The 24,799-nt window shown below is 37.3% G+C and overlaps 5 protein-coding genes across 7 annotated transcripts; 1 reads left to right on the forward strand and 4 right to left on the reverse strand.

The window, feature by feature from the left end:
* Positions 1-87: 87 nt before the first annotated feature.
* On the reverse strand, positions 88-3,463 carry usp18 (ubiquitin specific peptidase 18). The gene is made up of 10 exons (XM_077234771.1): positions 3,173-3,463; positions 2,511-2,607; positions 2,279-2,415; positions 2,124-2,203; positions 1,903-2,037; positions 1,731-1,826; positions 950-1,099; positions 708-857; positions 576-610; positions 88-426 (listed from the first exon to the last, which is right to left on the reverse strand). Exons 1-10 carry the CDS (start codon positions 3,249-3,251, stop codon positions 369-371), a joined length of 1,017 nt encoding a protein of 338 aa, XP_077090886.1. The 5' UTR covers positions 3,252-3,463; the 3' UTR covers positions 88-368.
* A 133-nt stretch (positions 3,464-3,596) lies between these two features.
* On the reverse strand, positions 3,597-8,943 carry pex26 (peroxisomal biogenesis factor 26). 2 transcript variants are annotated; one of them, XM_077234776.1, is made up of 5 exons: positions 8,073-8,943; positions 5,188-5,334; positions 4,758-5,080; positions 4,455-4,601; positions 3,597-4,363 (listed from the first exon to the last, which is right to left on the reverse strand). In XM_077234776.1, the coding sequence occupies exons 1-5, from the start codon at positions 8,111-8,113 to the stop codon at positions 4,260-4,262; spliced, it is 762 nt and encodes a 253-aa protein (XP_077090891.1). In that variant the 5' UTR covers positions 8,114-8,943; the 3' UTR covers positions 3,597-4,259. The 2 variants fall into 2 exon arrangements, with proteins under 2 accessions (XP_077090891.1, XP_077090890.1); XM_077234775.1 differs by lacking the exon at positions 8,073-8,943 and adding an exon at positions 6,196-6,583.
* An 80-nt stretch (positions 8,944-9,023) lies between these two features.
* rhno1 (RAD9-HUS1-RAD1 interacting nuclear orphan 1) lies at positions 9,024-10,582 on the reverse strand. Its single transcript, XM_077234777.1, has 3 exons — positions 10,436-10,582; positions 9,936-10,131; positions 9,024-9,846 (listed from the first exon to the last, which is right to left on the reverse strand). The coding sequence occupies exons 2-3, from the start codon at positions 10,113-10,115 to the stop codon at positions 9,193-9,195; spliced, it is 834 nt and encodes a 277-aa protein (XP_077090892.1). The 5' UTR covers positions 10,116-10,131; positions 10,436-10,582; the 3' UTR covers positions 9,024-9,192.
* A 530-nt stretch (positions 10,583-11,112) lies between these two features.
* Positions 11,113-16,938, forward strand: foxm1 (forkhead box M1). Of its 2 annotated transcripts, XM_077234778.1 has the most exons (9): positions 11,113-11,255; positions 11,959-12,377; positions 12,635-12,774; positions 13,853-14,035; positions 14,132-14,260; positions 14,386-14,445; positions 14,707-14,764; positions 14,853-15,037; positions 15,672-16,938. In XM_077234778.1, exons 2-9 carry the CDS (start codon positions 11,996-11,998, stop codon positions 16,461-16,463), a joined length of 1,929 nt encoding a protein of 642 aa, XP_077090893.1. In that variant the 5' UTR covers positions 11,113-11,255; positions 11,959-11,995; the 3' UTR covers positions 16,464-16,938. The 2 variants fall into 2 exon arrangements, with proteins under 2 accessions (XP_077090893.1, XP_077090894.1); XM_077234779.1 differs by lacking the exon at positions 14,386-14,445 and having other exon boundaries at positions 11,137-11,255.
* Positions 16,939-17,218: 280 nt separating this feature from the next.
* Positions 17,219-24,373, reverse strand: LOC143742104 (cystine/glutamate transporter). Its single transcript, XM_077234780.1, has 13 exons — positions 23,936-24,373; positions 23,413-23,665; positions 22,230-22,356; positions 22,010-22,125; positions 21,780-21,905; positions 21,219-21,318; positions 21,097-21,141; positions 20,873-20,996; positions 20,673-20,776; positions 20,465-20,561; positions 19,437-19,586; positions 19,177-19,354; positions 17,219-19,045 (listed from the first exon to the last, which is right to left on the reverse strand). Exons 2-13 carry the CDS (start codon positions 23,654-23,656, stop codon positions 18,981-18,983), a joined length of 1,476 nt encoding a protein of 491 aa, XP_077090895.1. The 5' UTR covers positions 23,657-23,665; positions 23,936-24,373; the 3' UTR covers positions 17,219-18,980.
* Between the last annotated feature and the right edge of the window lie 426 nt (positions 24,374-24,799).

Below are 24,799 nucleotides of genomic sequence, written 5' to 3' on the forward strand. Positions count from 1 at the left end.
TTTTCAAAATAAAATTAAATTTAAGCTGAATTTATTTTTATTCAATGTTTGTATATCTTCAGCAAGAATTTGAGATCACAGGCAACATTATTTCAAAACATATTTTTACTGAACAATATCCATAAACACCACAAAATAATCACTTCCAAAATAGCTTAATCCGATCCAAAATACTGTCCTATATAAACCAATCCCCAACACAAATCCCCAATCAACATGAAAATATACTGATTTACATTCTTACACACCTCTCTTCATAATTATACACAAAATATAAATAGACTTTGGTCCTATTATTGTAATATTCTCTGCATTAAACCATAGTGTCCTGTCATTAAGGAAAACAGTACTGCAGTGTTCCCAACGCGTTATCCAGATGAATTGCAGCTCTTCTTCCTGTACAGAAGCAAGTAGGCCGTGGCGTCTCTAGAACGGTATTCAAAATTATAATCAAAAACTGGAAGATGTTGCAAAGTGAATAAAATAATAATTATTTAGCGGGTCTATGTTTTTGTTGTTCTCTTTTAAAGTGTCTGTGACAAGATGACTAGGTCAAGATATAGGTCAAGAATTACCCTTTAAATGTTTCCTGCACCTCTGTCCATGTGGCCTGAGACAAATGAATGAAAATTATTACTAAAATAAATATCAGTCTCAATACAATCTATTTCAGATCCTTCTGTTTCTAGTCAGTCTCTATCTCTTACTGGTCGCACGGAACAGTCATCAGCATAGTACCAGGAGTCCTGAGCTGGCCTGATGTAAGCAGTGTAGTGACCAAACATAGCAGATCCTATATGAACTATTACTGCATAGAGACTGTAATGCTCATCAGCCCTGGGAGACTCCTTCGCAACCTAAAACAAGGATACAACAATTTAAGCATATAATATAAAATTATTATTGTAATGACTACTATTATTCTTTACAAAATATATACTATACATGCATTTTCTGATTGTCCTGCAGCAAAAATGCCTGTGGTAAAATTTTCAGGGAAGGTGACTTTGCTGTAGAGTTTCTTGGTGAAGCCACGATCATTTCTGAATCTTTTCAAGTGGACACACAGGATCAGAGGCAATGAGATAAGTTTCAGTCCCTACATGACCAAAAAACAATGCAATAATTGCAATAACTGGGTAATAATAACTAGGTACAGTACTAACCCTGAACCAAACATTACCTTAACCCATGTTATCTTATATTACCCAGTAGTTCATGTAAGTGCATGCACTGTAAAATAAAGTGCAAAATAAAATCTTACTTGAAATTGCCATTTTACAGCAGAAAATTACCAGGAAATATACATTTCTTATGGAATATTGCACAATTTATTGTAAATGATTAATGATCTGTGCACATCATTATTGTTTTTAAATTCATGAGCATTCATAATCTTTAATCAGAATAACTTCATCTCCCTCTTCCATCTTTACTCTTCTCTGATGATGTGTTTAATGCGTGACAACCTGTCAATCACCTGAGATTGACCAATAGCAAACCACAACCATCCAAACAATTCCCAGTGGACAAAATACAGTCCTGCCCTATATTTTTTTCTTGTTCGAGAAATGTTCTCACTTGAATATACTGTATGTCAGAATAGAGAACAAAAGACTATTGCAACTTCCGTTACCTGTTGACATAAAACATTTCTAAACTGTCAAAAATGTACATTACAAAATATTATATAGTTTGATAATGGCAAAAAAAAAACTAAAAGCACACACGTGAGTGGACGGCTGCTTCTGTTCACACTGGTTACAGTGATGCTCCTCACCATTCACCAGCTTTTGAAGCTGGAAATAAGAGTTTATGCAGCTCTCCTGAAGAACATAAGAACAATACAATGGTATTACTGATGTACTGACAAAACAATTGATGAATGTTTAACTTGTTTACCAGGGTGTTTCCCCTTTCACCGATTGCCAAAGGAAGGCTGAAAAGAGAGTTGGGCTCTCGTTGAATGAATGAGCATTGTGAACATTGCACCTGTGTCTCCACCTTTATCTCATAGAGACTGCGGATTTCCTGAGCCTAAACATATAGAATTGAATATTCTCATTTTCACAGTTTACACACTAAACAAAATTTGTACACATATATTTTTAATGCAAACCCACCAAGCAAGGATCAGGCATCTGTTTCTGGATGAGATCGAGGATAATGTGGAATATTTCATCCGCATCCTGTTGAGTGCCTCCTACAGCACAAAACAGAATACACTCAGAATGACACTATTTTCATAAGTACAATTTTAGGGTGATATGATACATACGGCGGATGGCATGACAGTAGAGGCTGTCCAGGAAGTCTCTGTGCGGAGCAGGAAGTGATTTATCCCTCATGGCTAGCAGGGCATTCTTTAACCGCCATGGGGTGTTACTCTGTTCGATCCCATCAGATGGATTCCATCTTTAAATGACAGGCATTTTTTAAAATGATTTAGCATGTCTTAGTATGGCTAGTTTTCAAGTGTGCAGCATAATCAATAGATAATGGAGCTTTACTTGTTCAGTATGTCCAGTAGTTCAGTGGTGGCAGAGAAGGACTGAAGCAGAGAATTAACACAACAGGACAGACTGTAGTTCAAAAGGCCTCTCACTTCTGAAACATCAAATCATATTTAAGATAATTTAGTTTGTTCCAGCATTAGTTTCTGCAGTGCATATACTTAAAAATGGTTCAGGAGACTGAATTACAGTAAGAGGGTTAGTTCACAAATGAAAACTTATAATTTATTCACCCTCAAGATGTTCCAAACCTGTATGAAGTTCTTTCTTCTGCTGGACACAAAAGAAGATATTTTGAAGAATGTCAGCAACCAAACAGTTGATGGGCCTTTACTTTCATTGTAAGGAAAAATACTATGGATATCAATGAGGCCCAACTGTTTGATTACCGAGTTCTTCAAAACATCTTCTTTTGTGTTCAGCAGAAGAAAGAAATTCATAGAGGTTTGAAACATCTTGAGGGTAAATAAATTAAGACAGATTGTAATGTTTGTGTGAACTATCCCTTTAAAAGAAAACCCTATACGCGTTTTTAACAGCAAAACGCGTTCTGTGTGAAGCACTTCGTTTGCCATTATATGTAATGATGAAAAAGCTAATTAAATTCCAAATCTCTTTTGAGTGTGGTTTAATGCGGGCTGTTAGCTCTGCTGATTTACCATAATCCCTGGAATAGCAGTATGATGTGGAGCGGCTGTAATATAGTCGAGAAGCCATTTTACTCCAGAACTCTCCCATTCACAGACATATACAGTATGACAGTTTCTCCGTGGTGGACAGTTAGCGTTAGACTGCGCATTAGTTTATAGAAAACTGAACTAAGCCTAGGCAATATTTACCTTCCTCAAGATACTTAATCTCCCGGTTTACTCGTAGCATAACAGTCAGTTGAGTTTCAGACATAAACAGCTCTTTTTACTTTCACTTTCAATTCCCGCGTCAGTTTCTGTGACAGTCGGACGAAACTAACACGCAGTTTAGAATACATGATTAGGCAATATTTTAAAACAACTTTTGGTAACACAGTTTACAATAAGGTCTTATTAGTTTATGTTTGTTAACTAACAATAAATAACGACGTCACAGTATTTATTCATTTATTTCACGCTATTGTTCATAAAAATACAATTGTCATTTCATGTCAGCTCATTGAATAATTTTTAAATAATATTAACAGATGCAAATTTTGATTTTAATATATTACAATGTTTACATTACATTAATAACTAAGATTAATAAATGCTTTAGAATTATTTTCATTGCTAGTTCATGTCAATGTAGTTAACAAATGGAACCTAAAGTGTTACCCAACTTTTATTTTTATTTACAAACATTAACCACAATTACATTCTTAAAATCAATAGAAATATCAGGAAATTCTAATACACATTTTTAGATATAGGCTATTTACATTTTAATGCACATTAACCTCTAATTCTTCATTTAATAAAATAACATTTTAAAAGTACATATTAATAAACGTTTAATTAACAGTTTCTTAATGCTTTAACTGTGACTATATATTTACTAGTTGCAGATGCACAGGAACTCATATATTCACATATACATTTTATTATACAATTAAATTACATGTGATCTGCATTAAATATTTCTCTAAAGGCTATCAGCACTATCTTTGATATAATTCATTGATTTATCTATAATATAACTATATTCACCAACAAATTGAGCAAAGACAGTATCTATAAATTATAAAAATTTTGGATGGCAACATTTCCAGTAACTCTAACTTCTGTTGTTGGCTCTGTAATAAGGTCCAAACATGGTGTTCCACGTCTGCTGAAGGAGTCCATGCAGCCGGAGCAACCATGGGAAAGCTGAGGGAAGAGCTGAGATCAGAGCATTATTTCAGAACAGGCTATAGTCAGTCATTATCAGAGTAATTATTAAGAATGCACTGCATAAAGATAGGCCTCTTACCTGGGTCTAAACGGACGAGAAGAAGATACAGCAACATCAAAGCCAGAAAAACTCTGCGCAGAGAGATGGATCTAATTCTCACACTGGCAACTGAGAGACCTCTGTATAACAGCCTCGTTATAGTTTTCAACCGCTGGTTTGATCTCTCTGTCAATAACACAATGTTGAATCCATTATTTGCAAAAAAATATTCTACAATAAAAATGAATTATATACTTTGAATCTAAATATACTGCACAGAATTTGTTAGATATATAGCATTTTGATTATAAATAAATAAACAAATAAATAAAAGAAAGCCACCTCGTTCTAAAGCACTAGTCGTTGCCACCACTGCTACAGATTCAGGATTTGAATTGGACGATGCTGCATTTTTCTCATTTTGAATGTCTACTAAACTACAGACTGCTTGTCTCTGTTCATCACTGAATGCCACCCGACCCACATCGCTCTCCAGCATTTCCAGAGCTTCAGTCGTCTGACCCATCGGAACCAGTATGTGGAGAAAATACAGCTCAGCCACAGTACTGAAGCCTGATTGGGTCATGTTACCAGAGCAGTGCAGCCAATCACAGACCGCATCCTTCATTACAGCCTGTTTACCCACTTTCACATAGAGTAGAATGCTGTGAAACACAGTTAATCTACATTAGGTGTTATCTAGTGGTACCTCACCCACATTCAAACTGATATTTAATGTAATTTGTGAGATTAAATGACAGAATCTTCTTACCACATTTGAATAATCTTGGCAGGAATTTTCTCCGTTTCTCCATACTGCTGTAAAACCCATGACAGAACTCCACGCCACTGATTGAGCTCAGCCAGTGCTTGAATCCCCACTATTGTCAAAGCTGCTTTCAATTCTGCATACTTGAAGCTGTGGGGACAATAATTTAGTATGGGATTAAAGATGGTAAATTAATGAATCATCATAGTGTTAACAGCTGTTAACAGTCAGTTTAACTCACCAGCAATGCTGGGTATGTAATCAGATTCCAAAAATTAAGTCTTTATAATTAGATTATATTACATTTTAAAACATTAGTATCTAATCAACTCCTGACAAACACATTAATTATTATTTGAATAATCACTCAGGGAGTAATTTAAACTTGTACAGGTATTACTGTATTTCAAACACACACACACACACACACACACACACACACACACACACACACACACACGCACACTTCATATTTACATGAAATATAGGGATTCCCCCAATTTTTTTGTCAGCTGAACCTCTTATTAAGCTAACCTAATACATGTACTTGAATTACCCCCTGTTATTTTAAATTAATAAGTTAGGTCAATAATAAAATCAAGTTCAGAGTTCTCTGATACTAGTTAATGGTCTCATGACAAACAGCTAAACCAGAAATTAAGTGTTTGCAAGTGTTTTATTTTGCCCTCTGAAGTTTCATCATGAACCCAGTCTGGGAAACCTTGAAGGAATGTAATATTTAATGCACTTGATTTTGTTGATAACAAAGAATGGAATATATTTTCTTTCTCTTTGTATTTTTAAGTAAAATGGTAAACTATAATCTTCTCCTATTCAAAATGAATGTGATAAGGTCAAATGTAAGCTAAAAGTAGTCAGATCATATTACCATAAATGTGTAATGTAACGGTTAACGTTAATAAGTACAATTTTTGTTATGTAACATTTTGGAATCAGTAACCTTCTACAATTTGTAAGGACCGTCATCTACCTAACGTTAGCACTGCTCACCAGTTTTCCTCCTGTTCTGCAGAAGAGGCCAAACTCTCAAGCCCTTTCTCGCATGTGTCCAGAGCAGCCTGAAAGTCTTTCTTTACCATTAAATATTCAACGGCAGCGTCCACAGGAGAGGCAAACGAACACGCGGGTGGGCTGGCCAGCCGAACCGAGGCCGAACCACGACCGCCCGCCAGAGACACGGACGAACTGCTTCTCATAACGGACTGCTATTGAGCTTTTAGTGCATTACAGACTTAATATCGAAGTAATAAATAATTTGTTATAATCCAATCTAAACTCTCAATGTCATTAATTCATTTAAAAACTACACGTGGATCATATCCAGTTTGTAAACAAAAACAGTTAACGTTACACAGCGCCACTTCCGCAATGGAGGACTGGGAAAATGCCCGTCAAATTAAAAGTGAATTACTAAAAAGTTAAAAGTCTAAAAAAAATATATAAAAAAATAATGATAATTACAAATAAAAAATTATATTAATTAATTTTAAAAATACATATTCAATTCAAGTTGTCATGGCATGGGTATTTTAAATTATTATAATATATTCCTGGAGGTTCACTTATGTTAACCTTCATTCGGACTGTCTGAAATGATCCGTTTTTAAAGGAGTGGTTTACTGCTTTTTTTTATTGCATGAATGTGTTGGATGCAATATAACATGTCTTCGGGTTTGTTTGTTTTTTAAAGCCTTATTTTTCATTAATTTCACCTTTATTGTAAGCCGCTTTCTCCTCTGTCATTTGAACGACCGGTTGACTATGAAATCGCTCCCTCAGAAACAGGCAATGGGCTCAGATTGGTTAGTTGGGCCAACTAACCAATCAGTGTGTTGCAATTGGCTAAACTGCGTAGCGCACGTTGTCCGGAAACTTCACGCCCATTACCTTTACGGGCGAAAGTTGCATGTGGTCAAATGTAAATAATTGTGGCAATACTGCCATATCAGTTTGAGCCAGAATCAGACCCAGAAAGGGGCGATGAAGAGAGTCAAGCAGATACCTCCCCAAACACGGCTCTTACAAAACGTTTTTTGAACTTTATACACGTTTGTCTTATACACACAAAATAGCTTGATCAAATCGAAAAATTACGTCATAAAGTATGGAAAATACATTTACAAAATTAATACATAATTACAAATTCAGGTCCAAAATGTTTGTACGCGTTTGCCATAGACACACAAAATAGCATAACTAAGTGGCTACTAAAGCCAGCGCTGGCATTTGTTTACGTCCTTAATGAAACTAAAACACTACGTCTAAAATTATACATGCAAATACATTTAAAATTATTAAGTCTTACTTACAGGTTGTGGCCCAACAACTGCTGCCTCAACAACTGGAAGCCCGAACACAGAAGACCTGACAGCTGGGTCAAAATAACACACTTTCGACGGCATGGCTACTGCTCTCCACTATAACTCTTCCTCTTCGACAAAGCTGCAGAAATATGGCCATGCCCCCTTTTTTGCATATTCCGGAGGGAGGGTTGATGTAAATTTATGGGTTAGATACGTATAAAACCCGGGAAGTATCACGTTGTAGTCCCATTCGAGTCGTTTTTGTAGGCATTTAAGTTCCTTATTTTTAAAAGACGATATCTCTGCTTACGTTGAACTTTCAGCGCAGCAACTTTGCAGATACGGTTCATGCACCAACAGCAACATTACACACTATTTAAAATGAAAAAAGTGAAATCGCAATCAACCACCCCTTTAAAGCATGGCTCCATTAAGTCTTGTCAGTTAACGGCCACTGTTATGATTGGCTATGGGAAACAGTATGAACAACACCCACTTGCTATTGCGAGTTTTGTGAAAATATCCATTATTTAAAGATAAAGCATTATGAAATCATTTACTCACGGTTTGTGATGCAGCTGCTGCCAGATCCAATACAGTTTCATCTTTCAAGTTTTTACACATTACACTGTTGCTTGTTTACCAAACAAAATGCTCTGCGCAATCCATGAAGCCATTAACATAAACCATCCAATTGTTTCTGACACTGGGATCCTTGTGAAGTCTGTACTGACGCAAACAAGCTGTTTAAACTGGACGGGCACAAGCAAATGTTTTTTCATTCATCCATTTGTCCTGTCGACAGACTCGAGTGTGTGAAGCATGTCAGAAACTGAACATGCATCTGTATACTGGTATCCAGTGTAGACAGCGTCAGTGATTGTAATAGGTTCCATTTGATTTTAATGTGACAACGCTTATATCCAGTGTAAATAAATGTCATGTCGTTAAGCGACTGAATGCCAGTGGGTGAAGATGTATAACCATTCATCAATATTTTGCCCTATAGGCAGTCAAGATGTAAATGTATTTGACGTCATAGATCCCTCAATATCAAAACAAGACTTTTTTAGGATAATTAAATAAATGCTTTGTTTATAAGGACATTTCATGCTATTAAACTTGCAGGATGTTTTAATGGTATGAAGACCATTTTTACGTTTTAAAAGTTCAAGGTAAATTTGATTTCTTATGTCATGCCCCTTTAAATGTCAAGACTGAAATGCATACCAATGCATACCATGCATCCACAAAGTAATGGTGCATGGTACCATTATAATTACCAATGCATGGTAATTATGTAGAAGAATTTTTTTTAAATTATTTTATCTGATATTTACTAATTTGTTATATATTTTATAAATTCATTTCAGATTTTCTCCTTTAACAAAAATATCAATAATATAAAAATATTAAAGATTATTCTTGCAAACATAAATGTATACAAATGCCATTTGGAAAATAAATTTAAGTAAATAATACACTGATGTCCAAAAGAATACAAAGGTGCTTCCATTAAATAAGGCTAGGGGCGTCAAAATTACATCTTTAATTCTTCACTTCTAAAGTGTCCATATATTAAATTATCACATTTGTAAGTCACGATTTCCCAAATCTTATCAACTCAGTATTGACAACAAAACAAATGAAAATGTTACTGTTTCGGTTAACTCATGGTCTATGTTCACTCATTGGCAACTTCTGCATCTGTCAGAAGCAGCTGACCTCTGTCAATCAATAATTTCATCAGTCCTTTCCTTCGTCTCCATGTTACCCCCAGCCCATAGTCTTTCTCAGGCGTGTCCTTCACCAGGATGCTTGTGTTCTCGGATCGTGGAGGAGTATTTGGCTGATTTGAGGAGAAAAGGAGATGTCGAACATTGGTTGGAGAAGGGCTGGAAAAGTGTGGCATTTTTGGCGTCTCTACATTCGGTGGTTCTGGAACTGTGCTTGTGTTGGGTATGTGAATGGAATCTTTATTCATTCCATTTATACGGAATGAAACGCATGTACGCCTGGAGGTAGCAGATGTAATACGTCCAGCCATCTTCCTCTTCACCCCTTTTCGAGGAAACTGAGTTTTTCTTGAGGTTTCTTGAAGTTCCTTGCGATGACCGTCTAAAGAGACGAGCCTATCATTCTTTGTCCATGAACTACGAAGGTTTTCACGGCCTGTGGTTGCATCAAAGGACAAGGGAGTATATTTGCAGCCCCTTGTTTTTCTAGCTGGAGGTAAACCCGAAACTGACACCTTGTTTGTGATTTTTATAGCTGCCTGGTTAGCTCTCTTCCCTCGACTAACCGTCATGGTCTCAAGTGAATCAAACTGTGGAGACACCTATGAACAAAGAATATGCATCAGTTTATAAAAAAAAAAAAGGTCTTCACTCATAACATAAAAGTAAGGGTTGCAAAGCATGCACATACCCAAGAAGTACATGGTGCATCACTTTGCTGTTGTTTTTCAGATATAAATGACCTGGGATGAATGGCACTCCGTAGTTGTGGTCCATAGTCATGCTTTGGTCCATTGATTGGCGCCTCAACAAACAACAGCTGAGACTTGTGCGGGTTTAACAGTCTCTTCTTATGTGAAGTGCGTGGCATTAGAAGACATGATATGCTGCATTAAAATGAAAACAAGATCACATGAGGCAGAGAAAACTACTAACGTTACTACTACTACTGTTCTGACAGAACAATGCAATGTGTCAAGCAGGGAGACACCTTGTAAGTCAGATACTGACTAATAAAACATTTAGGGGCCTTAATTAATTAATCTTATATAAAACATTAATCTTATTAGCATGTTATCATATGTTTCATGCATTGTCCCTCGACATTCAGTCAATGATGTTGGAACTATACAGAAAGTTCGCACGTGGATAAAGTACATGACATGGAATGAAACATTAGACGATACTCACGCATCGCTTTGTATTTCTTCTTCTCATTCGCATTTTATTTTTTATTTTGACCATGTAAATTTGACAAAGATATTGATAAACCGTCTGCGTGTTTGTGGGAAAGTCCATCCCCCATTTACACAGTCCTGTCCCTCCAACAGAAGAACTAGAAACGTCTGCCTTGAATGTTAGCTAGCCTAATAATCGAATGCCACAAGAGGCGGGACTAAGTGGCCCGGACGTTGTTTTGAGGATGAGTCCAAATAGTATTTAGGATATTTTAATTATTCATTGTGGGCTTTTTTAAATTCCCATTATTATTTTAATCAGTGTGTAAAATATTGACCAGACCGACGAAATATTAATCAGATATGACCAAAAATAGATCAGTCTACATAACCTGTGTTACGTTTCTCAGCGGATCAATCACATTCGTTTGTGATTATTGAATTAGGCTTTTTTAAATTGCGCTAGCAGGTTTCCATCCAACAAATGTGGTAGAAATTCATAGAATTGTTGAATGTTTCAATAGAAGAAAATGTTAGAATTTGTCAATATGGGCCACCGATCGCCCCCTAAAGGAATATAACTTACTGCACAGTAGAAAACAGCGACACTCGACACTTGATGTCTCCGCCCATGTGTAGTCTCCATTGGGCACAGCGTGATCACGTGACAACGCTGTACCGCTCTGCGCCAAAATTCAAAATTTCACCAAATGCGCACAAGAGTCTCCGGACTCCGGAGTCTTTCATTTACCCCATCAAAATACATTTGACCTCTCTGCACTGCCAGATTAACTCGAATAAACCACCGTCTGCACGGCTGACATGATATGAAGGTTTGATCCGCTTCGTGTTATTTGATATGTGTCTTATTTTTAATGAATTAAACAGTAGGTGTACAGTAGGTTAGTTGGGTAACGTTAGACGAATCACTAGGCCGCATGTCATATAGTAAAGGAAGATCGTTTATAATTTAATAATTAAGTGTATTAATTATATATATTAATTTTAAGACAATAATAATCTTTAATGTGTTTTAAAACATCGATCTAAGCGAATAACGTTATAGATAAATAATAAAATAAAAGCAAATTATTTTACAGACCTTGCATTGCACAAAAACGTTTGTTTCGGAATGATCTGTCGTCATTATAATAACAATTAAAACAATACAGTACATCAGATCGAAAGTAATCAGTTTGTAACGGTATTTTATATTCTAGAACTAGATTCGTCATTGAAGAGTCGTTGGACAAAAAAGTCGTTTTATCAACAGACTTTCTTATCGGTAAATTTGGACATGATCTGCAAATATATGATATTTCTATGTATTTTATTTTTATTTTAACAAATGTGTCACATTTGTTTTGACACTTAATCTGATTTTGATTCAAGATGTAGTTTTATTTTGTTGTGTGTATGATTCATCTTCGCGCAACTGTAGCGAAGCTTCCAGTTTTTGTAGTCGAGTTACTTTGTTCCTATATACACTGTATTTAGAATTGAAAACTTATAACATTTTATGGTTTATGTTGTTAGACAGGCATCAGACAGATCCATTTGCTGTGAGCAAACAATGAGAGAGAGCCCGAGGAGACCCATCATCCTGAAGAGGAGGAAGCTGCCATTTCAGAAGAGTGAATCTGATGTAGGGTGCGATGAGGCAGATGGGCCGCGCTCCCAGACCACCCTGACCCCAACCCCGACCCCATCCACCGCCCGCTGCTTCCCCGATGGCATCCGCATCATGGACCACCCCACCATGCCGGACACACAGGTGGTGGTGATACCGAAAGCAGCCGATCTGCAGAGTGTCATCAGCGCCCTGACAGCCAAAGGGAAGGAGTGCGGGCCTCAGGGCCGAAACAAGTTCATCCTGCTCAGTGGCAGCACCAGTTTAGAGGAGAGCAAAACCCTTGAGTGTTTTTCCACAGAACCTGGGGCTGATCTTGGGAAAGGTGAGGGAAATGACTAAGAGCATGTTTGCAAGTTATTGATGTTGTGAGGAATGTAAGATGACTGTTTTTTTATTATTATTTTTGTGTCTACAATGGTGTAAATGACAATAGTGAAAAAGGAGACTGAGTGCTACCCGCTTGATGATAGTCTGACGAACATCCAGTGGCTGAGAAAAATGAGCTCTGATGTTGTGAGGAATGTAAGATGACTGTTTTTTTATTATTATTTTTGTTTACAATGGTGTAAATGACAATAGTGAAAAAGGAGACTGAGTGCTACCCGCTTGATGATAGTCTGACGAACATCCAGTGGCTGGGAAAAATGAGCTCTGATGGACTCGGACCAGAGTCGAACCAAAAATGCCCTAGCAAGGACAATCCAAGTGATTGTAATCAGGTACACAACATTAAAGACGGCATGAAATCAAAATCTATTTTCTAAATGCATGTATCTTATTGTGAAGAATAATAAGTGCAAATGTTCTATTTTTTAAAAATGTATCACGTTTTATAAAAAGTATGGTAACATTTTATTTTACTGTGTCAGCTACCATAGTAATAACTATAAATTATGCATAATTACATGCAACTAACACTAAACCAAACTCTAATCCTATAGTAAGTGCATGTAGTTAATTATTATTACTCAGTACTTAAATGTATAATTACAGTGTAACAACGACACCTTAAAATAAAGTGTAACCAAAAGTATTATGAAAATGTTTTGAATAAACTATTTTAAAGGGTTAGTTTACCTGAAAATGAAGATCTTTTTGATAAAATCTGAGCGCTTTCTGTCCCTCCATTGACAGCTATGTTACTGACGCTTCAAAAAGTTCATAAAGAGATCATAAAACTAATCCATATGAATTGAGCGGGGTTTAGTCCAAATTTTCTGAAGAGACTCGATTGCTTTATATGATGAACAGATTTAATTTAGGCTTTTATGCGGAAGCTCAAACTTTCTTCGTAACACACAAGAATGAACCTCATTGGTCCTAGCACGTTCTCACATGCTTGAGCTTCTGTTTACCACAACTGATGTGTGAGTTGATGGATGTTTCTATGTGCATAAAAGCCTAAATTCAGTCTGTTCATCATCAAATCGGTAGTTCAATGAAGGGCAGAAAGCTCTTCATTTGTGTTCCGAAGATGAACGAAAGTCTTACTGGTTTAGAACAAAATAAGGGTAAGTAATTAATGACAGAATTTACATATTTGGGTGAACTATACCTTTAAATGTTTACAAAAATAGTAATTTTTTTAAACTACTTCTTCTAACACATATTATGTGTTAGAAGAAGTAGTTTAAAAAAAGTACTATTGTAACTCTTTTTTGGTTTTGTTTGAAGTATCATGACATTAGTGTCGTGTATGGAATGAATCATGATATCAGTGTATCGTTATACCCCTAATGATTTGCTTTTTTTAAATTACATTTAAAAAAATGGTTTGTTTCTTTCCTCTTCATTCAGCTGCCCAAATGTCCAGAAAAAGAGAAGGACCCTCTGTCCGAGAGACCCCCGTATTCCTACATGGCAATGATCCAGTTTGCTATCAACAGCAAGAAAAACAGACACATGACCCTGAAGGAAATTTATAATTGGATCGAAGACCATTTTCCGTATTTCAGAAATGTCGCAAAACCCGGATGGAAGGTAGCGTGTAAAGTGAATTCATTTTCAGTTTACACAAATTTCTTATATATGATGTCTGAGAGTGATTTGTTTACTCTTTTTTTTTTTTATTATTAGAATTCCATACGTCATAATCTCTCACTGCATGACATGTTTGTCCGTGAAACGTCTCCTGATGGCAAGATCTCCTATTGGACGATTCGACCGGAAGCAAACCGCTGTCTCACTTTGGACCAGGTTTACAAGGTGTGTATTAATACAAATCACACTCTCGCTTTATTATATCCCAGTCCCTTACTGTGCTGCTTTGTCCATTTATGATTTTATCCTTTCAAATGTGGTCATCTCTCATTTCCTGGCTCATCCCACAGCCTTTGGTTGACCCAGTGATCCCCACTTGCCCTCAGACCACACAAGTTGGTTACCATCAAGTAAGATCCCCTTTCGTACTCTAAATCATCCTCTCACGGGCAGATCGACAGGGACCAGCCTTTCTACTTTTACAGGAATCAGTTATTTTATTTCAGGGAGATTCAGACAGACAGAAGGAAGCACGTTCAGCTCGAGATCATCGCTTGTTTTGTTCCTTTTATCATCTAAGATTCCTTAGAAAGACAGACAGCCTTGACGCCGTAGCTATTTTGAACGTCATACTTGGAACAAATGTAAACAAATCCTCTTTGTTCCCGTAGCAACAAAAGAGAGGTCCTCCGGAGGTGAAGAAAGCGATACCCATCGCCGGTAGCACAGGTGAGTGTTGGGCTGGATGAGAGAGATGAATGTCTCAGAGCACATGAGTCTGTTTTCTGACGGTCCTTTTATTTCCGCTCACCCTCAGAGAGAAAGATGAAGCCTCTTCTGCCTCGGACTGACTCGTACCTGGTTCCCATCCAGCTTCCTCTGGGTCAGTCACTCTTCCTGCCCTCCTCCAGTCCCGTGTCTGTCGCCACTCCTCCACACACTCAAAGCGTTTGCATTCCCAGCTCCAGCAGTGCGAGCAAGAGGGTCCGGATTGCTCCTAAGGTAAAATCCTAACTGTGTGTGTGTGAGAAAGAGAGAGATTTGAGGTAGAATTTACCTTGTGTAATTAACTAGAAATTTCTGATTGAAAATTGTTTCAAAGAAATTGTTTCAAATAACACATTGAATTAGATTTGAATGATATTTTTTGAGTATTATGGTAATTAATTAATGGTCAATTAATTGGAAGTCAATACATTCAACCCTGCTTGAAAATCCACCTAAAACCAAATGATGGATGGTCATGTATGGTCATTAACTGATAGAAGCTAGTCTAAAGCCCAAAGTATACTTCAGCAGTCCACGTGATGTGATTTTCGTCATCGGGAGGGTCCACGGAGTCCACTTACACCAGTCGGGTGCAGCCCAATTCTGTACACACAAGTATGCGTGATCGCAAAAGTTAAAAGTGAGCTCTCATTCAAAAGCGATTTCAATACCTCACATATTAATAGCGGCTGCCTAATCCACTCAAATTATAGGCCTATACACAGAGTACGCGTGTTAATTGAAATGAAGTATACCTGGGCCTTAAATGGTTGATGGTAGTTCAAAATTCAACTTTATGGTCTTTTACAACAGAGAATTAATTTCTTGAGGAAAGCATTTCATGTTTAACGCATGTGTGTCATGTAAGGTCTCGCAGAGTGACGTGAGCTCGGTGATGCTGTGTAAACCTGCCTCTCAGGAGATAAAGGAGGAGCCTGTGTGTGTGTCTCTGACTCCTGTGGTGTCCGAAGCTCCGCCCCCCAAAACCAGACAGCGAGAAAACAGCAGCTCCCGTCGCAAACAACGCCTGGTCCGGCCAGCCACTGAGGAACCCGTCCTGCTCTACCCCGACAGCACTCTCTTCGACTCAGGCGTAGTCTCCGACGTCTCCACATTCCAAGACACTCAGGAGGCGGAGCCTGATCCGGAGCCCCTGCCCGCCTGTAAACTCGACTTTGACAGCCCAAACAGGGAATACACTTTTAAAACGCCCATCAAGGGCAGCCACCCTTCCTCTTCTACTCCCAGCAAGCCGCCCACAGTGCTGGAGCCCTGGAGGATCACTCCTGTCGGGAAGGGAGGTGTGCTGGACTTCAGCCCCATTCGAACGGCCAGCGGGCCACAGCTCACCCCACAGCGGCACGAACACACACCCTTCAGTTTCAACAGCACACCGTTTAAGGAGCTGCCGCTTTTCAACTCCCCTCGAGAGCTGCTCACCTGTGGCCGACCCTCCCCGAGACGCTCCACCCCGGCCTGCTCCAGAGAGCTGCTGCAGGTGAGCCTCGCCAACCGCTCGCTCACCGAAGGGCTCGTCCTGGACACCATGAACGACAGCTTGAGTAAAATTCTAGTGGATATCAGCTTCTCCGGGCTGGAGGATGAGGATCTCGGCATGGCAAACATCAGCTGGTCCCAGTTTATCCCTGAGCTGAAGTGACTCCTGACTTCCTTTATCTGAGCTGCTTAACTTCCTTCACTGCCTTTGACTCTTATTTACTTGCTTTTGATCTCTTCTATTTTTATAAGTATTTTCTTAATTTCTCTGCTAACAAATGTTGCTATTTCACTGCCTATAACTGTACGTGTTTGTACTTTGGATATGTAGGCCTTTATTTGCCTGTTAGTGACGAATGTACTTAGAGATAATTATTTTGCACAAGTTGTAATATATAAATGTGAGTGTGTGTGAGAGAGGGAGAGAAAGAGAGACAGAGAGAGTATGTGTGTATTATAAGTGGACAAACAGATTTAAAAGATTCATTCATTTACACTACTCAACTTTACATTATTTCTTTGTTTTGTAATAATTTTGAACACCTTGGTTTAGCCAGATAGATTGCCGGTAAAAATGACACAAAAAGAGATTTTTAAGAGAATTTGGCATATAAAATAAAACCGTATGCAAAACCTTATATACGTTCTCTTAGAATGAAGGGTTGTTTGTTAATTGCAGATGGTCATGTAAGTGTTGCATTTTTTTTCCTGTTGTAGAATTTACCAGTCGTTTAGATGGAGTATCGAGCTGTTTATAACATCCTATAATGTGTGTTTTCATGGTTACAAGCATGTCGTAATAGTGACTCATCTCTGCTGCTGCTGCTTTTCTGCATTCATGTATTTTTGCTATTAAGAACAATTGAAGACACTTGTGTTCTGGATGTTGGATATGACCAAGATGAGCGTTCTAAGAGATTTTTGGTGCATTCCAAAGCTTTTAATGTTCATTTCCATGTATAGAGTGATTAGTAAGCATGCAGTTCATATGCTTAGAAGACTACCATCAAATGTAGCTGTTAATTCATGTCACATTATATTGTATTCTTCCAATGTAAAAACAACAACAACAACAAAAAAAAAATGCAAGATGTCATAAAAAATATACAAAACTACACAGTTGACAGATTGATGGTGTTAAAATGTCAGAACACATGAGCATTAGAAGTTAAATACGAAATCCTAAAAATATAAAAGTACATTCATGCAGACATTTGAAAATCTGTACTGTCATTACGTGCCTTGATACTTGGCTTTTGTAAGATTTCGAAGCTATTTTTTAATCAACTTTGACTTTTCTCAACAGTCAAGCTTTTGGTATCATAAAAAGTTGTCCTGTTCAGACCCTCTGTCATTGAAAAAAAAACAACAATAATAGGATGTGTTTTGTGATTCTTGTGAAGATCGTATTGAAATATTAAAAGTATCTACCTGGCATTTCACTGAGCTATAAAAACATGCTTTGACCAGAAACTGAAATCGTCATTTCCAACAAAGCATACAATTTGGTTTCTCTTCCTATTGTAATTATTTCTTCAGAATAAAGGGATTCTTTAAAAATGCATTTAAATTAGAAAAATCCAGGGCACTTTTAATTCCTGTTTTTGACACTTTGAATTTTACTAAAGACAATGTGAGTGGTGATTGACGGAATTGATAGTGTGCCAGGATGATGCTCTGCAGTCACTCACTACACTCTAAAAAATAAAAGGAGGTTCTTTATTGGCACAAATGGTTTTAGTAGTAAAAAGTTTCTTTTGATTACTAAAATATTCGGTTACACTTTATTTTAAGATGTCATTGTTACAGTGTAATTAAATATTTAAGTACAGTGTAATATTAATTAACTACATGTATAGGGTTAGGGTAAGATTAGGATTTGGTTGAGGGTTAATTGCATGTAATTAGGTATAATTTACTGTTATTACTATGGTAATTGCATGTAACATATGTAACAAGAACACTGTAAAATAAAGTGTTACCAAATATTCATACTAAGAAAATAATGGTTCTTTTGAAGGGATAGTTCACCCAAAAAATGAAAATTCGGTCATTTACTCGCCCTCAAGATCTTTTGATACCACTTTGACGCTTCAAAAAGTTCAAAGATTTAAACGATTCGAATCAAGCGGTTTAGTCCAAATTTTCTGAAGATACTCGATCGCTTTAAATGATGAACAGATTTAATTTAGGCTTTTATTCACATATAAACATTCATCAACGCACACATCAGATATGGTAAACGGAAGTTCAAGGACGCTTGTTTGATGTGCGAGAACCAATGAGGTTCATTCTCGTGTTACGTAGCTCGATTGAGCTTCTGCAGGAACCAATGAGATTTGTTCTTATGCATCAAGCACGTCCAGTGAGCTTCTGTATATGTTCTCTGATCAAGGTTTATATGTGATTAACAAAAGAACAGGTTTGGAATGACGTGAGGGTGAGTAATTGACCATTTTTTCATTTTTGGGTGAACTAACCCTTTTAGAACTGGTTCTTTGGGGAACCGAAAATGGTTATTCTATGGCATCACTGAAAATTCCCTAATAAAACCTTTGTTTTTAAGTGTGTGGTGGTTAGGGGTTTGTTCAATGAGCAATAGTAATGGCAAAAATGTAAAACTTTGGCACCAATCGCAACACTCAGCGCATAAATTTTGCTGGTGTTTGGTGATGCTCCATCAGTAGGTCTGAACTTCCTGCTGAGCCACTTCCAGAAGAATCTGCATCTGTTGACTGAAATAATCTGCACACAATAAAGTTTAGGTCAGCGATTGGAGCTTTGACTAATGCCAGGAATAATTCTACTGAAGAATCATATTAAAATGAATGTTAAGCTTATGGATTCAATACATAAAGGTGCTTTGCAATACTTACTGAAGGATTTTTTCCAGCGTTCAGGTATGTATGACTTCTTGACTGTAAGGTAATACACAGGTATTCCTGAGATGGTGAGGGCACAGCTGCCCCCCGTGTTCCAAGGGTCCGAATACAAAGACAGGCCCACGATGAAGAAACACACTATGGTAAAGACCACCGCAACTGCTAGAGGGACCTGAACACAGTAACACCAATATTTAAAAAAATCAGTGATAAATTCCTAATAATATATCAATTAATAAGCCATTTAAATGGACCTTGAACGGTCTGGGATGTTCTGGAAATCTGTAGCGGTGGATGATCATTCCCAAGGTCGCCATGGCAATGAAGAGCCAACGGGAGAACGACGCAAAGTTGATCAGTTGAAAGATCTCTCCTCTTGCCAACATGATGATGACCAGAGGATACTGCAAACATCAGGAGGAACATGGCGATCATGGAGGAACCATGGATTACATAATCAGATTCAAAAAAATAAGGTCTGCTTGTAATTAGATTAGATTGCATTTTAAAATACTTGTAATCAGATTACAGTTTCTCTTTTATTTATTACATATTACAGAATGACATAGACTAAATTATTCCAAATTAATCGATCATCCCTAATTCTTATTTTCCTCTTTTAAATTGACCAACGTCTTATAAACCTACACAATTTTATTTGAAAGATTTTAAGTTAATATTCCAACACATTCACAAGTTCAGGTTCTCTGATGTCAGTTAATGGTCACATGACATGCAGGTAAACAAATAAAATATTTAATCTTTTTTAGTGTTAAAGTTATGTTTTTACTATAAAAGAAGTTCCTTCACAAACCCCAATTCGTAAAGTTTAATGCACTTCATGTTGTTGAAAACAAAGAATGGGATATATTTTCTTTATCTTTGTATTTTTATGTCAGTATAGTGTAAATTAATCATGTTCAAATCTATGTGATAAACAATGTACGTTAGGTCAAGAGTAATCAAAAAGTAGTGTAATCCAATAGATTATGTTACTAACCACAATTGTCATCATGTAATTTGTAATCTGTGATTGGAGTACAATATAAGTAATTAACACTCTTAAAAATAAAGGTTCTTTATTGGCATTGATGGATGAAGAACCTTTAATATCCTTTGAATATTTCATTTCACAAAAGGTTCTTTATAGTGGAAACATTTATTTAGATATTTAAAATGTTCTTTACACAATAAAATATTTGGGGAAAAAGAAAGGGTTCATCCATGGCATAGCTGAAACCTTTATTTTTGAAAGTGTACTCGGCACTAGATGTGACTGTACCAGAAAAAGCACGGCTGGCAGCGGTGTTTGTCTGCGAATATGGATCATGGAGAAGATCACTGGAAAGTGACCCTCTCTGGCTCCCACGAACAACATCCTGCAGAAACAGAGTTACGAAATCCTCACTTTTAACCGGTTAAAGTCAAAGGTATTAAAGATAAATTTAGATGCAAAACTTCTTTTGCCTTTACGTTTCTGAGATCCTTACCTGGGTGAACCAAAAAAGCCTCCATTAAGAGCTCCAAGGCAGGAAAGAGCGACTAATATGGGTATTGCTGGAGCTATACCCTGCAGAGCCCGACCTGCAAACGTCTGCAATGCATTTAGGACAGCACAGTCAAGACATTAACTCTCCAAACGAAATCCTGTAATACTCATCTCCAAAGTCTGTAGTCCACTACTACTAACCACTGCCACGGCATCTGATATCAGTAACTCATCTGCGGTCATCATTGTATAGTAAGCCACATTGACCAGAACGTAACACACGGTAACTGTCACCATGGAGAAAATGATGGCCAATGGAATGGTTCTAACAAGAATATATGAGAAAGGAATCTTAAGTGTCTTTATATATTCATAAAAACATTCTGTCAAGTTTTCAATTTGTCAATACAAGAAGTTCTGTATACCTGTTGGGGTTAATTACCTCTTCGGTTATGAAATTTAAATAAAACCTGTAAGAAAAATCAAACTTTACATTATTTATTTTTTTATCCTTTCCTTTTAGATATATGGCACTCATAATACTCACCATCCGCCGTATGCATAAAGACCTGAATAAAAGGCCAAAGGAAGTTTGGTCAGAGATAAAGAATCAGAGTCAAAGGCATTCTGGAAATTTTCAGTTTTCCCTGAAACAGAAGAAAATGAAAATAAGAAGTCATTTTCCTTATTATTTATATTTCAGAGTGATGCCAGTTTAATTTGATACAGTAAAAAACAATTTTTAAAAAATCATTTAAAAAACAAATTTTTAAGAGATTTTTTTTCAAAGTGTAATTTTTTTGTATTCTGGTCCATTTTGACCCAAATGAGGATTTACACCTGATGTTATGCAGACTTTTTAAAAAAGGCTTTTTTTACTTTTAGTATCTAAAAAAATACTTAGCCCCTTTCCCATAACTCACACACTTGGGACTGAATTTTTCTAATAAACATGAATATGCGTGCCTATTGAAAATGTGAAAAAAAAAAATTTTAAGAAGGATTATGCAGGTAAAATGAATAGACTTTTGTTTAAAAACATTCCAAAATAATCCTAAATGAATACTGTGTGTAATATATTGCAGTAGATACAGCATGCAGTTCTTACCATTGGCCAGAGCCATGATTCCCGGGATGATGATCAGAATCAGAGCAAACATCTTGATGAAGGTCAGCGAGATCTGCGTACGAGCTGCCAAAGACACACTCCAGCAGTTCACTGCCACCACAAACGCTATAGATAGAATAGTATACAGTTTTACATGACAGATTCATTTCGCTGTACAAACTAAACGTTGTAGCCTAATACACTGCTAATCGTAAAGGAGCTGCACTCACTGACTCCAAGCACGCTGACGAGTTTGACCAGAGCTGTCGGAGCGGCACACGGCAAGAAAAACGGCTCCACTACATAACGGCCAAAAGCCAGAGACACATAGGAAGCCACTGCAGGTCTGAAATGACATTTGGACATTTAACAATTCACTGAACACAAGAAAACCCAAACATTGTTCGCACGCGCACGCGCGCGCACACACACACACACACACGCACACACCTGATGAATATGAACTCAGTCCACAGTCGCAGGAAGGCAGGCAGGGGCCCCAGAGTCTCCAACAGGTAGGTGTAATGGCCCCCTGATTTAGTAAAGGTTGTGCCCAGCTCAGCATAACACAGAGCACCTGAAGGGAACATGCAATATTTCAAAACTGGTTTGAATAGGATTTTCCAGCAAAAGTGAAAATAGTATACACAACCAGTCAAAAGCATTGAATAATAAAGATTTTTCAATGTCAAATGTAGCTGTTAATTCATGTCACATTATATTGTATTCTTCCAATGTAAAAACAACAAACACAACAAAAAATGCAAGATGTCATAAAAAATATACAAACTGCGCAGTTGACAGTTTACGATTTAAAATAACTTAAAAAAACCTATGTGACTGAAGACTGGAATAGTGGATGGTGTGTTTTAAAATTTTCACAATATTACTGTTTTTGCTGTATTCTTACTGATAAAATAAATGTAGCCTTAATGAGCAGAAGAGACTTCTATTAAAAATTTTACAAAAAAACGTCGACTAAGATTGCTGTATAGGCCAAAATGCTGTTACGCCATTATGGGCAGGTCTCAAGTTTCATGGGACTATTATCTCTGCATTGCTGAAATGGGATGACAACCTATGAGGCATTATTTAAAAAGCCCATCCTAGGCTCTTCTTCTTAAGACAGTCTAACAGTGTGGTGTATCTAAAGTTGGAATGGTCTATTTTTATAGAGCATGAGAAAACTTTCTCAATCACAGTGTGGTTTGGCAACTCCACAGCTCAGCAGACGAGTCAGATTAGAAGCATACCTTTGTGTTTGTGATCTGAAGAATGTTTCTATTTACAATGTGTTTCTGCAGCGGCGAGCAATTTAGCCAATCACAGACATGTTTGTTGATCTCTTGAATGCAATGGCCAATCAGAGGTGTTTAGTCAGAATCCACCCACCGCTCAAAACGGCAGAGTTTTTGATCAGTGCTGAGCTCTGCGAACTCACGAATCCTCTCATTAACAGTGTAGACACACTGTTAGTGAGATTTATTGTGCAGTGTAGTGAACATGCTGTTTTTTTGTATGCTATTGTTGATGCTGCTGAAATCACCAAGAAAAAACACACACTTCCAAATTCCAATTAAAAACACAAAACCTTTGATCTGTAGAGTGTATAAGCACCAAAGATGTTCCTCACCAAAAGTGGAGAGGATGCCACACAGAGCCCAGACCAGCAGGGACAATCCCACACTGCCCGAATTCATCAATACGCCTTTGGGGGCGATGAAGATGCCGCTGCCCACCACAGTGCCAATGATGAAGGAAATGGATGGCAGCAGCCCTATCCTCCTCCTCAGATGAACTGCATCATCTTTCATGTTTTTTTTGCTACCTTCATCGGACACATTATCAGTGGCGGGCGCTCTTTTAGAGACCCCCATCTCTCAGACCTTCACAAAGAGTGTACACAAATAGTTTGCACAAATATCAAAGTGACGCTTTAAATCACAGTAAACAAACAACAAGGGTTACACTTTATTTTTCGATGGTTCACTTTAGACATTCTACACTCTAATGACTGATAGTTGACATGTAGTTGCAAATTTACTAATATAGAATGTCTATATATTATTTTCAAAGCTAAAGACATCGGTAAATAACTCAAATGCAAATCTTCATTTAAGTAAAATGTGAGATCTATCAATAATTTTTCTACTCACCAGTCAGCTAGTAAGACCAGTATACTTTTCTCATTTGCTCTATGCCACTTGTTTTGCACCTCCTTTCATGCAGAGTAACCCTGGAAACTGACCATCCAGTTCAGAGCTGAGGCAGGAAACAAAGCCAGCAGTCTTCCCCAGATTCATCGACACGAGTAATTAAAGCCTTTTAGACGGGAAAGCCATGTGCCATTGTGCTCTGTATGTAGTATGTGAGTGTGCACAGCAGGACGCAGGAATCTACCATGAGGACCTCCTCTTCTTGTTGAAGCAGCTGCAAAAACTTCTTGTCAACATCAGCATAAAAAAACAAACAAAAAAAATGATTACAGAGAATGCACAAATTATCCAAGAGCAGATTTTGTTAAGTCTACCAAGCAGATTACTGAAAGTCCTTTCAGAGCATGCTATGGAGTGTTAGTTTGTGTGTGTGAGGGTGAGGGGTCAGTCCTCACTGAGGGGGAGCTTAACAGTAAACTGTTATTTGGCCAGGGGTCACAAACTTTCTCTCTCCTGGTTCTGTCTGGCTGTCTGCTTCATTCCATCAGACATCAGACATGTGTGTTAAAGTTCAAACCATGAAGTCTTTTGTTTTTTTCATACACTTCATGGAACTTCAACATAAGTTATCTTGTGTTTTTTTTCTTTATTTCTTTCACTTTTCCTTTGTACATGTGGCAACGGGCATCATCTTATAAAACGAGACAGACATAAAGAGTGCAGATGCATTTGAGTAGCTGGTCCCCAATGCTGAAATGGAAACACAACATCTGTAAAAAAAAAAAAGTTTTACAACATCTGCATAAACATGTTTTCTGAACATGTTTACACAGCTGATAATGATCTAAAAAAACCCATCTGGGG

The sequence above is a fragment of the Siphateles boraxobius genome, unplaced genomic scaffold (assembly GCF_051911475.1).
Source record: "Siphateles boraxobius isolate OS27281-9 unplaced genomic scaffold, OSU_SipBor_1 19, whole genome shotgun sequence".
In the NCBI taxonomy this organism is placed as follows: domain Eukaryota; kingdom Metazoa; phylum Chordata; class Actinopteri; order Cypriniformes; family Leuciscidae; genus Siphateles; species Siphateles boraxobius.

Excerpts from the sequence above, each read along its gene's own strand:
- rhno1 (XM_077234777.1), bottom strand. The coding sequence starts at position 10,115 with ATGCCACGCACTTCACATAAGAAGAGACTGTTAAACCCGCACAAGTCT. Across the intron at positions 9,847-9,935 it reads ATGCACCATGTACTTCTTGG|GTGTCTCCACAGTTTGATTC; the intron begins GTATGTGCATGC and ends CTTTGTTCATAG.
- usp18 (XM_077234771.1), bottom strand. The coding sequence starts at position 3,251 with ATGGGAGAGTTCTGGAGTAAAATGGCTTCTCGACTATATTACAGCCGC. Across the intron at positions 2,038-2,123 it reads AGATGCCTGATCCTTGCTTG|GCTCAGGAAATCCGCAGTCT; the intron begins GTGGGTTTGCAT and ends CTATATGTTTAG. Across the intron at positions 1,100-1,730 it reads AGAAGCAGCCGTCCACTCAC|GGACTGAAACTTATCTCATT; the intron begins GTGTGTGCTTTT and ends TTGGTCATGTAG.
- foxm1 (XM_077234778.1), top strand. The coding sequence starts at position 11,996 with ATGAGAGAGAGCCCGAGGAGACCCATCATCCTGAAGAGGAGGAAGCTG. Across the intron at positions 12,378-12,634 it reads TGGGGCTGATCTTGGGAAAG|TGAAAAAGGAGACTGAGTGC; the intron begins GTGAGGGAAATG and ends AAATGACAATAG. Across the intron at positions 14,446-14,706 it reads CACAAGTTGGTTACCATCAA|CAACAAAAGAGAGGTCCTCC; the intron begins GTAAGATCCCCT and ends TTGTTCCCGTAG.
- pex26 (XM_077234775.1), bottom strand. The coding sequence starts at position 6,401 with ATGAGAAGCAGTTCGTCCGTGTCTCTGGCGGGCGGTCGTGGTTCGGCC. Across the intron at positions 5,335-6,195 it reads GCAGAACAGGAGGAAAACTG|CTTCAAGTATGCAGAATTGA; the intron begins GTGAGCAGTGCT and ends TTGTCCCCACAG. Across the intron at positions 4,364-4,454 it reads TCTCGTCCGTTTAGACCCAG|CTCTTCCCTCAGCTTTCCCA; the intron begins GTAAGAGGCCTA and ends CTCTGATCTCAG.
- LOC143742104 (XM_077234780.1), bottom strand. The coding sequence starts at position 23,656 with ATGGGGGTCTCTAAAAGAGCGCCCGCCACTGATAATGTGTCCGATGAA. Across the intron at positions 21,319-21,779 it reads AATCATGGCTCTGGCCAATG|GGAAAACTGAAAATTTCCAG; the intron begins GTAAGAACTGCA and ends CTTCTGTTTCAG. Across the intron at positions 20,562-20,672 it reads GGCTTTTTTGGTTCACCCAG|GATGTTGTTCGTGGGAGCCA; the intron begins GTAAGGATCTCA and ends CTGTTTCTGCAG.